Source organism: Camarhynchus parvulus, chromosome 15 (genome assembly GCF_901933205.1).
Source record: "Camarhynchus parvulus chromosome 15, STF_HiC, whole genome shotgun sequence".
Lineage (NCBI taxonomy): Eukaryota > Metazoa > Chordata > Aves > Passeriformes > Thraupidae > Camarhynchus > Camarhynchus parvulus.
This window is the reverse complement of record NC_044585.1, coordinates 6,341,748-6,356,434: the sequence shown is the minus strand read 5'-3', so window position 1 is coordinate 6,356,434 and position 14,687 is coordinate 6,341,748. Positions and strand designations below refer to the sequence as shown.

Here is a 14,687-nt window from a genome sequence, read left to right as displayed (position 1 = left end):
GACAAGTCTCCCCTTGGACAAAATAAAAATCTGCAAGCTTGCAAGAACACACTATTATTAATCTTAAGAAATAAATACAGCTCAAAATAAAAAATTCTGTTCAAATTTGGTGTCTGCTGCTACTATCGTCTATAAAAATAATGCATATGCTTACAGGTTAAAAGCAAGAACATTGTACTAATGGGGGATTACTGAGATACAATCACACAGAGATGTATCTTTTGCTGCTTAAGTTGTTCACCTATCTACACAATCTTTGACTTCACAAAAGCAGGAAAAAGAAACATGCCTGAAAAACTTCTCAGAGAGATTTGGGCTATAAACAGGGCAGCCTGCTGCAACATCTGTTACCCATTGACTGAAAACCTCACAGGAGCCTAAATAAGAAGTGCAGCCACCTGATTTAGGGACCTGTGGGCTATCTGGAACCAGGTGTCTTCTTCACAGATGAGCTTATGATGAGAACGGGTTTTTTACAACGCCATACACTCCCAGTGGTGTGGGGGGATACAAGGGAAATCACTTATAAGGTAATTACTTATTTGCTAACAATCCTTTTAAAGCCCATCCAGGTGGGCAAAAACATTAGGAATGAAGGTTTGTCACATGAAATTTCCTTAGGTGAAGGTGCCATTTTAGCTTTGTAAGCAGAGACTGAATGTCTGGTGAACACCAGAAAGTCCATCACTAGGATCACATACAATCTCTGTTTCAACTAAGCAGTTCCTTTTAAGAAACACATCTGAAGCAATAAGGTATAATTTATTCACAATTTTAGCACTTCAGTGAAACTACAAATGTTTTTAGAAGTTAAACAGATTCTAGACAAAATATTAGCTATGCAGCCATCTCTTTACCTTTACTTTTTCACCGGACTGAGACATGTTTCTTCACTTCAAGTTTCAGCTACTGGAAGAAAAAAAGCCATAGCACATGTTAGCTGACTTGAAGATTACATTACTTTTAATTTTGAACTGATCAACTGCATGTAATAATCACATTTTATTCTAGTAGAATGAAATGTCACATATTCAAGGATTACTAGAACAAACAAGCCATAATCAAAATGTCTTCCTTCTAAATAAATCACAGGAGTACTTAATTTAAATACTTTAAAATTTCAGAACAGAAAAATTCCTTTAAAATGCAAAATATTAAAATTTAGTATCGTAACAAACTTTCACCCATCCTGTTTTTGTAGAAGGATGGTTCACAGATAGGTGAATGTAATGCAAATGCTGTCCAAACATTACATTTGAGAATTATTACCACATCCAAAAATTCTCATGAGAACGGACACCTACAGGATTCCCAGGTAAGGGTCAGAACATAACATTATTTTCAGTGACTTCAAAGTGCTGTTGCTGAACAGGACAGTACACTTGGCTAACCCATGCTGGACACAAAAATTCATGCCAGGGTGAAGGACTATCAAAAGAGATTTGTTCTTTAGTTTCAGACACCCAGAACAGCTGGACTTTGGCAAGCCTTTATCTCTTTACTCAAGGATGTTAGCTGTGCTATAGATTAGTTATCAGGGCAAGAGCAAAGCCCTTTCATTTAGAGCAGCCCCAGAGCAGGGACAGGAAACTCAGAAGCGGCAGGAGCACTTCACAGCTTGGTTTGTTGACAATGCAGCTCTTGGCCTGGAAAAGTAGGGAAGTGACCTATGCAGGCACCTGTGTGTTCAGACCTTCCTGTTGGGTAGCAGGAGTCATTTTAGCAGGATACAGTCCAGTTTCTGACACTGGCAGTTTGACAGTCAAATCCTGGCACAGTCCAAGCTCTGGACTGAAGGAAAAGTCGAAGTTAGCATAATTGCTGCTTGGAGTTCTAAAGAAAACAGATCTTCAGCTCCCATGGTATTTCATTTGCCCTGCAGCAGGCATTTAAAATCCTGGCAGCTGTGCAGGTACCAGCTACCCTATAAGCAAGGAAAGTTGGGTTTTTTTCCTGCTCCAACTACTTTTCCCCCATACTCAGATCATTTGCTTACTAATGAAAGCCCAATGCACCCATTGCCTGGAAAATAGGGAGGTCCTCATTCTAATCATCTGTCAGCTTCTAATTGTGTATTTCTCAAAACATTCTGGAAAGCATCCCTTAAGAATGGCTTTGAAAACCAGAACTTCTTTTCCTTCGACCAGTATGCAAAGGCTCATTCCAGCCTCCAGCCAACCACTGTCACAGATCCTTAAAGACACTCACAGTCCCACTGACAGAAGTAATTCTGTTGACATCTTGTTTCTAAGTTTGGAAACCTCTGTTGTCACCTTGTCAATAAAATTAGTAGCATAGTTCAAGAGTTTAGAAAAGCTCATAGTTACTGAGTGCCAATGCAGATATACCTGACCCATTTCTCACAGTAATGCCAGAGGAGAATCACCCAGGCCCCCTGCCCATAGATAAAGGAGAGACAGGGGAATGATTCAGGTTTCAATATGTATGGCAAATTCCCTACTTCTACTTTAAGCTGACAGTGTTGTCACATCCATTGCAGCATTACTCAAGTTACTTGATTAAAAAGCAGAAGAGTCAAAATTGCCATCAACTGATTATGACACATTCAGCCTCAAAGTTAGTCTGTTATCTCATAAAGAACATTTTTTCATAAAATCATCTGTTCCACAAGTATAGCTCACAAAACCTGTTTCCTACAAGGCAAACCACATCACCTTGTGTCTTACTCTGACCGAAAATTGCTGCAGGCAAAGCAGCAGCCCAGCTGCTCTGACCACATCATGGCTGCAGCTCACACGTCCAGTTAGTAACTTCCCAATGTCTTTTGTTAGAACAGAAATGTGCTAGCCAAGTTACCTCAACAACAACAAAAAACCTCACAGAAAGACCTGCTGTTCCACAACACCTAAGGTGCCACAGTTCATTTAGGAGCTCAATTGCTCAGCCTTGACATTTTGCAATTCCTAATACTGCCCTCATGAGGTTTCCTCGAAAATCATTCCACCAAACTTCCCTGGTGACCGTGTGCTGCCTTCCCAAAGCTCTACCATACAGTACAAATCAAAATTAACAAAATGCCAGACGTTAAATCCTCTTTCAGCACCAAACAAGCACAGCACTCCCAGCACTGCTCACCAGTGAGGGCTTGGCACTGCACCAGTCCCTGCTGTGCATCAGTGAGCACAGAAAGCCACAGCTCTGTCTGCACACAGCTGAGTCAAACAGCAAAACAAGGTGAAGCTGAGTCTCTGACAACACTCTGGGGAGTTCACACACCTGAAAATTGTAGCATCTAATTTCCTATCAATTGTCCAGAACAAAATGCATAAAAAACCTCCACAACTGAGGCAAACCAGAGCAAGAACTGTATCTGCTCCACTTTCTTTAGATTTTCAAAGTACTCTTTCAATCAGTATAAGATAAGCAAAACAGCACATACAAAACAGTTCAAGGAGAAAGGAATAGATAAGATACATTTGCAACAACTTACAAAAAGCAGTGAAACTTTATCTGTAAATAATGCTGGGCTCTACTTAGCAGGCCTAGCAGTAAAAAAGGGACACTGTGCTACCGCATAGGAATGTCCAAATCTGGTTTTGAACAGTGAATAACACTACAAAGTTTCATTTTGGATTCCAACAAATTCCTATCCTGAACAATTTGATGCTGGCAATGCAAAGGAGCAAAGTGCCACCGAGTTCAGCTGCAGCTGGAACGTGCCACCCCAGTGTCCCCTGCTAAGAGCAGCATTCCGGGGAGAGAGAAAGAGAAGGGAAGGAAAATGGGTCATTTCCTTTGTTCCTGTCAGGATGCAAGAAGTAAACTGTGAGGAACAGGCAGACTGGGAGCTTCTCAATAGGAACCAGCACAAAGAAAGCACTACAGACATGTACAAAGAGCGTGGCCATATAAGGATATCAGACAACATTTTCAAATAATCACATCTGAGTGACCTTACAGCCATCTGGACAAGCAGAACAGCCCTCCTGATTTCTCAAATGAAGCTTCTTTCTTCTGCCAGAGGCTGTATAACTCAGATACTTTTTTGGCAGTATTTAATAGCCACAGACAGGAGTAAAGACTTAAACAGGTTTCCCAGTGCTGGAAATGGTCTCAATAACATCAGCATTCTGAAGTCACTTTTCAGATTTAAAGTAGACAGGGACACCAAGATATGTCAGTAAAACAGCAGTATTTCTGGTTTCTCACTAAAAGAGCTACAAAACCCAAGGAAGATATGTCAACTCTGAGTCACATCAATAATAACAGAAAAAATGGCCTGATTCTGTGAATCACCAAGTTCTAACAAATGTATCCAGCACAGCCTGTTCTGTGTGCCATGTTTGTTCCTGGCATGTCCTCACCTCCACTGTGGGAAACCTCCTCCAGATGAACAATCCCAGGTGATTTCATTTTTCCTCATTAGAAACAGGTATTATCAATTCAAGGAGTGCTCTTTTACACACTAACAATTCTGCTTTACTCTTATTCAGGAAAATGACTGCATCACTTCCACCAAACATGGAATTTACAGAAAATGCAACAACCCAGCTGTGACTTTTCCAGACAGACCACGCTATGGCTTGGAACTGATGTTCAGAGCTCATAAGTTCTGCAGACTTCCTTCTGGTATTGTATTTAAACCAAGGAAACTGTACAGGGATTACTACTGGGAATGCATCAAAATTTGGAACATGCCTGTGACTCAACAGCACACATATGCACAGCAAAAGGAGCAAGGACTAAAGAAGAGTTCAACCACCTGTATGAGCATTATTCTTAAAAAGTTAAGAAACAGCAACACACGAACCTAAAGCTCTAATCTTAAATATTTTATTTAAAGCTCCATTTCAACGCTAACACATGACTCTCAACAACTTCCTTTCATACTGTTTTATCAATGAAAACAGCCACTTGAAATGCACAAAGGAGCCAGTGATACCGGATCAGTTTTAGGGATGATGTTGTTTCTATGCAAGCAGCATTTGACAGTATTTTTGCCGAGTTACTGTGTCAAAAAGCACTGTTAAACGGACCTATAACTGTGAAAAACGGGGCCTTTTTAAATTAAAAAGATAAACATATTAGCCACGATCACTCATCAGGAAACAGGCAGCTCTGCCTCACACCCACAGAGCTGAAGTATAATTGTGTACATACTGCCAACGCACAGCAAACTGGTAAATTTGTATTTAAATCATTTCCAAGTCATGCTTAAGTCTCACGATACCATGAAGTCTCTGACCTGCACATGAACAGTAATTAAAGACAAACAGAAGTCCAGCAGGGGTTGGGTCTGTTGCCAAAGCAGGCACGGGTCGCTCTGTGCATCCCCCGCCGCAGCCCCGGCTCCCGGCAGCCGCGATCCCACGGTGGGCGCTGCAAGTTTGAAAGCATCCGAGGAATGCCTGAGTGGAGACAGCACTTCCTGCTCCATCCTCTCCTCGCATCTCCGGCTACCCCAGCCCCGCGGCCCTGTCCGCATCTCACATTAATCCCTCCTTGCTTTAAAAACAAATCAAGGGGTGCGCGGAACGGCCCCACCGCGGCGTCCCGGGGCTCCTGCCCCGGCTACACTTCTCCCGTCCCCACACACCGGCTGCACAACCCTCCCCGCAGACGGCGGTGGGAGGCAGGGTCGGGGCTGTGCCCTGCACGGAGGAGCCCCTGCAGCGCTGTGGGGGCGGAGGCGCCGCCGCCGGGGCCGGGGCCCCTTCCCGCCGCTCACCTGAGGCCGGGGCCGCTCCCGCCGCCAGGCCGCGATCCGCCGCTCCGCCCCACAGCCCTCCCGCATCCCAGCAGCCAACGCGGCGGAGCGCCCGCCTACCCCGCGCCACTCTATGGTCCGCGCCTTGCCGGAGCCAGCAGCGAGAGGCGGCTCCGGGAGCAGCGAGAGGAGGGACGGAGCGGCCCCCGCCGGGCGCGGCCATGGCGGCCCGCGGGCGAGGGCCGCTGCTGAACCATGTTCCGAAGTGCCACATCTACACGGAATGGTTTGGTTTCTGTTTTCCACCCAAAGATCTTTAAGTTTTGGGATTGCTCCACTTACAGCGGGTTTAGCGATAGTCCTCAATGGTAAACATGGCTGGTGTGATAAGTGGAGGGAAATCCAGCTTGAACTTTGTGCTGTTTGACTGTAATGCAGTGTGTAGCACCAGCCTGGTTGGTTTGCAGGTGCTCATTCACACATGAAGGCAATTCCTCTCCCGAACATTGTACAAAAAATCCGGATATTTGCTTTACTTACACTGTTCTTTCCCTCTGGTTCTGCGAGAGCCCCGGCCGCTGTCACCGCTGAAGGGCCCAGTGGGATCCCCCTGCAAGTTCTCGGAGCTGTCAGGGACTCCAGCAGGCAAACCTGGAGTGTAAATGACACCCACAGTTAGGTTACAGACACAGATCTCATGGGGAAACAGTGTTACATAGCCCAAACTCTAAATGCAACACTGTCAAAACTAAAACACATTAGCAGAAGTATCAGAAAGGCTTTTTCCAACCTTCCAGCCGCAAGAACTGTGTTCAGGAAAGTTCCTGGACATCTATCCACACATTTTGAGAGGGCAGCTTGTGTGTGTGACCTAGCAGCAAATATTTTGACTAAAAATTCTGAATACCAAGAAACACATTTCTGTTATGTCTGTATTCCCACCATTAAGCAAACAGGGCTTATGCTCATAACAGGAGAGTGTGGGAGTGAAACAAATGCTGCAGAAGGCAGATTGGCATTATCTGCAATTCACATTGTGCTCATATTATCAACTGAGCATTGATGGGATCTGAGAAAGAACAAGATAAAAGCCAGTGAAAGCATAAGCAAGTTCCATTTCCTAGGACAAAATGTAATGTTATAACTGAAAGTTCTGATTCACACTTCCTTCCTGGAGGAATTAAAAGATGGCATTTCAGTCTCCCTTAGAAATTAAGGTTTTATTTAAAATTATTCCATGGATTTCCATATAGGTGTTTTGTACTATCACCAGAGGAACAAATGTGGCAGTTTTTTTCTTTCACTAAATTAGAACACTGTGATGGACACAAGATTTTGCACACATGCACTGCTATCATAAACAACTGCTTAGTATTTGAAGAAATTATAAGAAATCGGCACAGACAATGCCAAACTACAGACTGCCATCAACACAGAGACAGGTGGGAGTTAGTGCTCCCATGACTGTCACTCCATTCCTTTGGCAGGATTTAATGCAAGGGGTGAAAGAGTCTCCAGAATTTTCAAATCCTTTGCCATTGAGGCAATAATTTTCCCAAGTCATGGCTGAATCAGATCGCTGACCAATTGTCACACAAAACGTTCAAGGAAGCCACAACCCTTCCAAAGAAGCCCCATTCAGCCAGAAACTGCTGTAAGGAAGGGCATCTGGGGTAAGGGCAGAGGTCAGTCCTGGCAGTGGCCTGCCCCTGCAGTGCCCAGGAGCAGATGCTTAGGAAAAGATAACAGCAGCACTGTGCCTGTGCATCCTCCCAGATTCCTGCAATCTGCAGCTCAGCTGCTTCCTGAGCCAGAACTTTTATCTTGATGGTTCTCTCTTCCACGAATTTTTCTTCTTGCTTTTTGAACCCATCCCAACTTCTGGCATTAAAGAGCATCCTGTGACAATGAGTGTTACAGTGCATTAGTCACTTTATGAAAATGTACTTTTGTTACCTTTGAAACCTGTTATGAGACTTATTATGAAAGTGCAGTTCCCAGGAATGCCAGACAACAGAACTGGAATTGTTTGGGGTGTGTGACTGAGAAATGCTGCACTGCAGACCCTACAGCAAATGCAGCCCCCCAAACACATGCTGCATATTTTTTATTTCTCACACCAATATTAGCAGAGGTGCAAACAGAAGAAGTGCTTGTACGGAGAAACACTGGTTAAATAGTCTAGAAATGTTCATGCTGTGAACAGCAGTCTGACTGTGAATCACTCATTCCCAGAATTATTATTTTTGAAAGAATTTTGTTTCGTTTTTCCCTTGGAAGTTCCAGTGCTTTTGCTTAAAGTTCCTGATACATCAGGGTTTACATTATCAAAAGGACAAAAGTGCTTCCTTGAATTCAAATCTTAACTTTGTATAGAGTCACATCTTAGTAAGTCAGAAATACCTCATACATTCAGCAAAAGACATTCTGTGTCTTTTGTTCCTGTTCTTACCAGAGAAAATGGTGATACTGATTATAATAAAATAATATTTTATTAAATATTAAATAAGACATAAACTGAAACCTAAATTGAGTTTTAATAGATAAACCAACTCCACATTCCTTGGCATTACTTTCCTTAAGATATGCTGCATAAAACAGTTTTTATTTTTCAGTTGTGAGATCCCTTTTAACTCAATTTTATTTTAGTGAAGTCTTTTGCTCACATAGATGAATGTTTGGGTTTGAGACTAAAATTCTGTGTGATTGCTGCAATTAATGGCTGCACTATAAAAGCAATTTGGACGTATTGACTCACTACTGTAAGACACTGAGCATCTTAAACTCTCCCAAATCTTTCTGCAGATAAAATTGCCCAAGGGCTGGTTAACCAACTTAATCATATACATAAATCCTTTTCATTTCCATAAGATTTCCATTTGTGTTTGATTCAAAGTATTTGTGTATGCTTTGCCAAGTTACAGTGCATGGCTCCAGATCCAAACCTTTTAGAAATAAATCTGCTGCACAGTGTGGGTGATATCATCTTTTAAAGAATTAGGAGAGAAAAAAATACTTTTAATGTAGCTAGTGGGAATGTCAGATGAATTTGGATATTCCCTGGGTTTATTTGTAAGATTTGGGTGTGCTGAAAGACAGAAATTTAAGGGTGAAGTTCCCATTGATTTGATCAAAATACTCTTTTGTGTAGGGCTTTATCTATGGAGTCACCAATGGGATGAACCATTCTAAAATCTCAAATTTCCTCATTTTTGCAGACATGCTGCATCAGGAATCAGAGATGTCAGGTCCATGGAAAGCTGGTGTCACTGATGAGCCCTTCTGAGACCTACAGCTCAGAGCTGGAGCCTGGGCAGGGAAGGAACAGGAAGCCACTATCTGTGCATGCACCAGGATTTACAGACACAAGCTGCTTTACTAGAAAATCTGCAACAGATAAGTATTTTCCCTTGCTGCAAAAAACACCCAAGCCTCATTTTCAGTGACACACTACAGGAAATGAAGATTATATTTGATTTATAGTAGCCTCAGAGGAACAGAAGTGTTCCTTTTGCATTTACCAGCATATACAAGCCCTCCCTTTCAAGATACTACTTATGGCAATGAAGAAGCAATAAGAAAAGCCTACAAATATTCTCCAGTATAAGAGACATTTTGCATCTTTCTACCAATATCAGTCATCCTTTCCTCTTACTGGAACAAAGTTCCCTTTTAAGAAGGAAGTCAGGACTGACCAAGCACATGTGTGTTATTCCTGAAAGCAGAGCTTGGCTGAGATGTGCAGCAGCTGCACTGCTGAGGAGAGGTCCCAAACTTCCCACATCTTCTCAGCACTGCACATTTCTTGAGACAAGAGATAAATGTAGTGTATTTCCCATCACTAACCCTGAATAGTTTTCAGTAATTCATGGTCATGTCTTCACTAATTACTTTCAACATCTGCAATGTATATTTAAAACAATGGCATTTGTCCTGGCTGCCATTGCTCTTTACAAACTGACATCTCATCTGATTTCCCAAGAATTACATGGGAAAGAGATCTAGCAGGATCCTGGTACACCACAATCTGTGGAAGGAGGCTGACTCTGGAAGAGGACAAAATTAAACTATAGTTGTCCTGAAGGAAACATGAAGTAGAATGGACCATTAGGCATGAAACAATGTGTATTTCCTATAGCTTCCCCCCATCCTGCCTATCCAAGCTTTAATATGTTATGTTCTCAAGATCTGTCCATAGCATTAAAGAGAACTATTTGAAGTGACATGGCCTAAGCACATATTCAGTGTGATCTTCTGATGAGTGGGATGATCAAACTCATCTACTGACATTCTAAACTTTGGGAAAGGGCCTTCATTGCCCATATTTGCTGCCCTGGAACACAATTAACACAGGGTTATGGCTGTCTAGTGACACCACAGTGCTCTCTGCAAAGCTAAATCCAGAAAACAAAGTGCTAAAGGGTTGGGTACACAGCAGCTCATGAGTGCAGCCCAGCTGGTCCTGACCGTGGTGACTGGAAATGTTCTCTGCAGGGCATGCTTTATCAGAAAGACATGAAGATCAATTCCAACACTGGGAAGATTCAAATGCTGCTCCAGAAGTTTATGTGCAAAGAAATTCAAGAGGGGGGATGTTTACCACTCTTGTTTTCCTCATTCAGTGAGGAAAGTACCTGTAACAACACTGTCTCAGCATTCCCACCACGTGTAGTCCTGGCTGCACCCAGGCAGAGTGTGTGTGTAAAGAGTAGAGAGTGACACAGGGCTAGGGCCACTGTGTCTGGAAAGGGATCTGCAACAGCAAATATATGAAGGCTGGAAGCACATTTATAACTTCTTTCAGTGTTTTTCCAGCTACATATATCCATTTCCTTCCTTTCTTTTACCTGACTCTAATCACATCACCACTGAGAGGGAACAGTCCATTTCTCAATCCTGAGGGCCAGCGGCAACACTTGAACTAAAAGTGTTGGATTCTACATCATTAGCACCAGTTACTGAGAACACTACTTGTTCTTGCAAAATTCTGGTTTGGTTTTTTTTTTGCTCAAAAGAGGATCTAAGAGAAGAAGAGAGAATTTTGTATTAACCACTTCAGCTTGTTTCCAAAAGAAATTAAACAAATCCAGTGGTGAAATTGAGCACTTTAATTTTGTAATAACTTGCTCATTTGACAAAAACTCATTTCCTATGTGCCAGTCTTCTGATGTGTCACACTGAAGACACATTGGCACTGCTGACACACAAGAACTTCCTAGAACTCTGTCCTAGTATGGAATCTCTTCTGTTGGGAAAAGAAATGCATTTTAAAGGAAAATTCAAAAAGAAATAATCTTCTCTGAGAAATCTCAGGCTTTCTAAATAAAGAACAACCTTTGCCTAACCCCTCTGTGTTTGTAAATCTCCCTGCCTTTATTTCAGCACTAATTAGAATACAAAATATGGCACAAAATCTATCTCTAATAGGATTCCTAATTCTTCACCTTTGCTTATGTCTGATCCAAAAGTTATGGTAAGCTGTCTCAAGTTCATTGAGCTTTTAATTAATCTTTTGACTCATACTCCATCTTATTCACACAGACAATACAAGGTTTGTGCATAAGATTGATCCCAAATGTCATTTTCCCCTCTGTCTTCCAGATACTTAATATTTTAGGGATTAAAAAGAGCAGACGCACTTAGGTAAGGGACACTCCACAAATTATAAACCAAGTGTGCTCTGCACACTACATTTCAGGTCCCCAAAGGCAAATCTATCCAAACATTGCTGGTGGGAGGCCTTGGGGCTGAGCAGAGCCCTGGCAAGGCTGGAAGGCTGGGCACAGCAGGTCTGTGCCATGGGACAGGGTTCATGCACCAGGACAAGCAGTGCTGGTGAGAGCCTGGACCCCCCCATTAGCAGCCCTCCCATAACTCTGTGCCTGGTGTTTGTCCTGATTGTCAGGAAAGGAGCAAAAACACAATCACCTCTAATCCCACAGCCCCTCTTGCTATAGTATGGCTCCTGTGCAATTGTTCTCAGCTTGAATACCACTTCCTCCCATTTTCACAGGCTGTAAAGCCCCCCTATGTATCCCCTTAGAATCATTTAATTCATATATAGCTGAAGCAGAAATAGATGTAATGACAGGAATGGTCATTTGTTAAAGAGCTACTTTGCTGTGAGAGCATCGTGCCTTTGAGTTTAAAGGAATCCAGACTTTTTCAGCAAGGGTTTAACTTACAAGAAGGGATTTTCTTTACTTAACACCCCAAATAAAACATTGTGCTGATTTGTATTTCCTTTTAAGAAAGTAGAACCTTTTCATTTCTGGGAGTTTAATTTCCAGTGTTTTGACATTACCACCATCAGAAACCACAACATGCTGAATTGATGGTGTCCTCAGGCCCCCCAGGAGCTGTGTCAGTCAAGGTAGCAGTAAGTCAAGTAAGCAAACCTGGGAGCACCTTGCACCAGTGATCTCATTAGAGGTAGTCTGTGCAACAAACTTTTAGGATCAAGGAATAAAGTAATTAAAAATGGAGGTTGTTGCCAGTAACCAGGATAAAAGCTAATATCTGGGGTAATGAAAAGAAACAGAGAAAAGTGAAATACCAGGAATGGAAATGCCTCTAAGCAGAAAGGTTCTGTTGCCCTGTGATTATGAAGCATGTATTTCCCCAGAGAAATAATTGCCTTGGATTAAGTGATTTGTAGGAATCTGTTGCTGGGTTACAGGTAGCAAAGGAAGGTGGGGTGAGGCTTGCAGAGGTAAAACAAGCCATGGGCTGGTTTCCCTTCTCAGCCCAAAGACCCAGACAGCTGCACTGGCCCCATGAGTGCCTCCCAGCCAGCACAGAAGCACACACAGGCCATGTATCGAAGGAAACTCAGAGTTCCGTGCTCCCGGGCAAGTGGCAAGGGTGGGGCTTTCCTGTGCTTATGGGCTAAGATAACTGGCATTTCTCCCCCCTTTCTTAATTGTTCTTCTGTGCTGTTTTCTATATAATCATTATTATCATCATAAATACAGATGTTATTCAGTTTCAGCCTGTGATCTGGGTTTCTTCCTGTTCACCTCTGAGATATCTCTGTCTCTGTGGATGGGTTTTTTGCACATTCCCCTCTCCCTGACACCAGGGACTCTTCTGAGTGATTGTAAGCAGCCTCCAGTTTGACAAACTGCACAGCCCCAGTCACACATTCCTCCTGGACTTGCACACTGGAATTTGCAGTTTTGAATAATTGAAGTAAACTGTATGTATTTTATATACAACTGGAAGAGGAGATAAGTCCTCCGAGCTCTGTTTACCAGGCAGTCTTTGTTAGGAAGACATTTTCCATGCTAGAATTGTTAACAGCTCCTCAGGCAGAGATAATCAAAAGGCTGCAGCCATCATGTGTCAGCATGTCCAAATCCATGATGGTCCACAAGCTCCTGATATTCTTATACTTCTTTTTTTTGGGTGTCTTGTGGCTATTTGTGTATTTTGTGGCTAAAGTTCATCTTCTGGTTATTAAAAAAAGGAAGTGAAAGGCCTTATTCAGTGTGCTGTGACCTTGTTGTCATCCTCCTGTTACTGCACTGGGGTCCTCTGCTGAAGTCACCTGTCAGGATGTGTGCAGGACATTGCTCCTTCTTATTTCAGCAGTCACATCCTCAGCTGTCAATCCATGTGATTCCTTTAACCTTTGCTTAGTCTTTCTTCTGCTGCTTCTTCCTCACATGTGCACTTGTCCATTCATGCTGCATTCATATCAGTCTCGAGATTTGGATCACAAACATCTGCATGCCACAAGACGTGCTGTGCATTTTTGTACAAGAGAGAAAACCACTTATCCAGAGGCAGGAAATGTGTTCTTTTCAATTCTGTGGTCTCTGCATTGGAAGGACACTTTGGGCTAACTGAGAGTAAATCTAGTCAAACCAATTAAGAAATCACTGTGAATATAACTTTCAATTTTGTCTAAAACATTTAAAACTATTGCAATCAAAAAGCCTTTCTCAAGACACCCAGTGCAAAGCCACTGGGGCACAGTTCCTTGTGAGTTCTGTGAGGCAGCTGATGAGTTCTGTCCTCTTTCTCCAGATGCTGCAACTGCAGCATTCACACCACAAACACTCCCTGCCTCTGCCAGCCTTGGGGGGCTGAGACCTGCTGCTGGCGGCAGGGGCTGAACCAAGGCTACTTTCAAGAACAATCCAGGACACCACAGGTCCATGAAGAGACTGTAGCAATTACATTTGCCCAGCCTGATGATAAAACCTCTTGCAAATACAGCGGTTTTGGCATGGGCATTTAACTCCTTAACCTACCATAAAGATTCAAAATGTACTGGAACAATTAAAACAATAAGGTAAAGTTTGAAATCTTTGTGAAAACATGTTTAAACGGTATACCTTGCTCTTGGCTCCAGAATCAGAGCAGTTTCATGCCTGGTGTGAGCAAAGAGCAGTTATTTTTCCTGGACCTATCTAAGAATCTGTCTACTAGTACTGGCAGGTGACATGCAGATCCCATATCCAAGGCTCTTCTATTTTTTGGGCAGTTCCTAAGAGTTTGATGCTGTTTTTTTAGCATTTGCCTGACACACTGTGCAGGAGAGAGCTATGCCTGTCCATCAGTGCTTAGTCTTCTGAACAATGATCAATTAGACTCTGATAACCAGGACTTTCACACTGCTGGGTGCCTGTATTGGCAAGACCTCTCTGAAGGTCTGGCTGCGGACTTTATCAGTAAATAGGAAATTCACAGATAACGGCACTAAAAGGAATTTGAGTAGCCGAAATCCGAGACGAGATGCCTCCCGCCCCACGCCTAACTGGGAACGGGCAGCGTCCCTGCGAGCTCCTCCCGGAGCAGGGTGCCGGGGAAAGCAGAGCGAAGTTTCCCGGCTCCGGTGGGGACCCCCGAGCGGGAGGGAGGGCCAGACACCCGCCCCCGGCCCCAGCCCGCGGCGGGCGGTGCTGCTGCCCGGCAGGGCCGGGCCGGGCCGGGCGGGCCGGGGGCGGAGGGCGGGCGCCCCGCGGCTCCTCAAATAGCCCTGCCCGCGGCCACGGCGCTCAGAGCCGGCTCG

The 14,687-nt window shown here is 43.4% G+C and overlaps 1 protein-coding gene across 3 annotated transcripts in view; it reads right to left on the bottom strand.

The window, feature by feature from the left end:
• The window catches only part of LOC115909741 (septin-2), a 33,809-nt gene extending 28,051 nt beyond the window's left edge, over nt 1–5,758 (bottom strand). For 2 of the 3 annotated variants that reach the window (XM_030959295.1, XM_030959294.1), the window contains exons 1-2: nt 5,690–5,758; nt 858–909 (exon numbers count right to left, since the gene is read on the bottom strand). In XM_030959295.1, the coding sequence (XP_030815155.1) occupies nt 858–884 (27 nt within the window). In that variant the 5' untranslated portion in view covers nt 885–909; nt 5,690–5,758. Of the gene's footprint in view, nt 1–857; nt 910–5,206; nt 5,341–5,689 lie in introns of all 3 variants that reach the window. The other variant, XM_030959296.1, reaches the window with a different exon arrangement.
• Nucleotides 5,759–14,687: the final 8,929 nt, after the last annotated feature.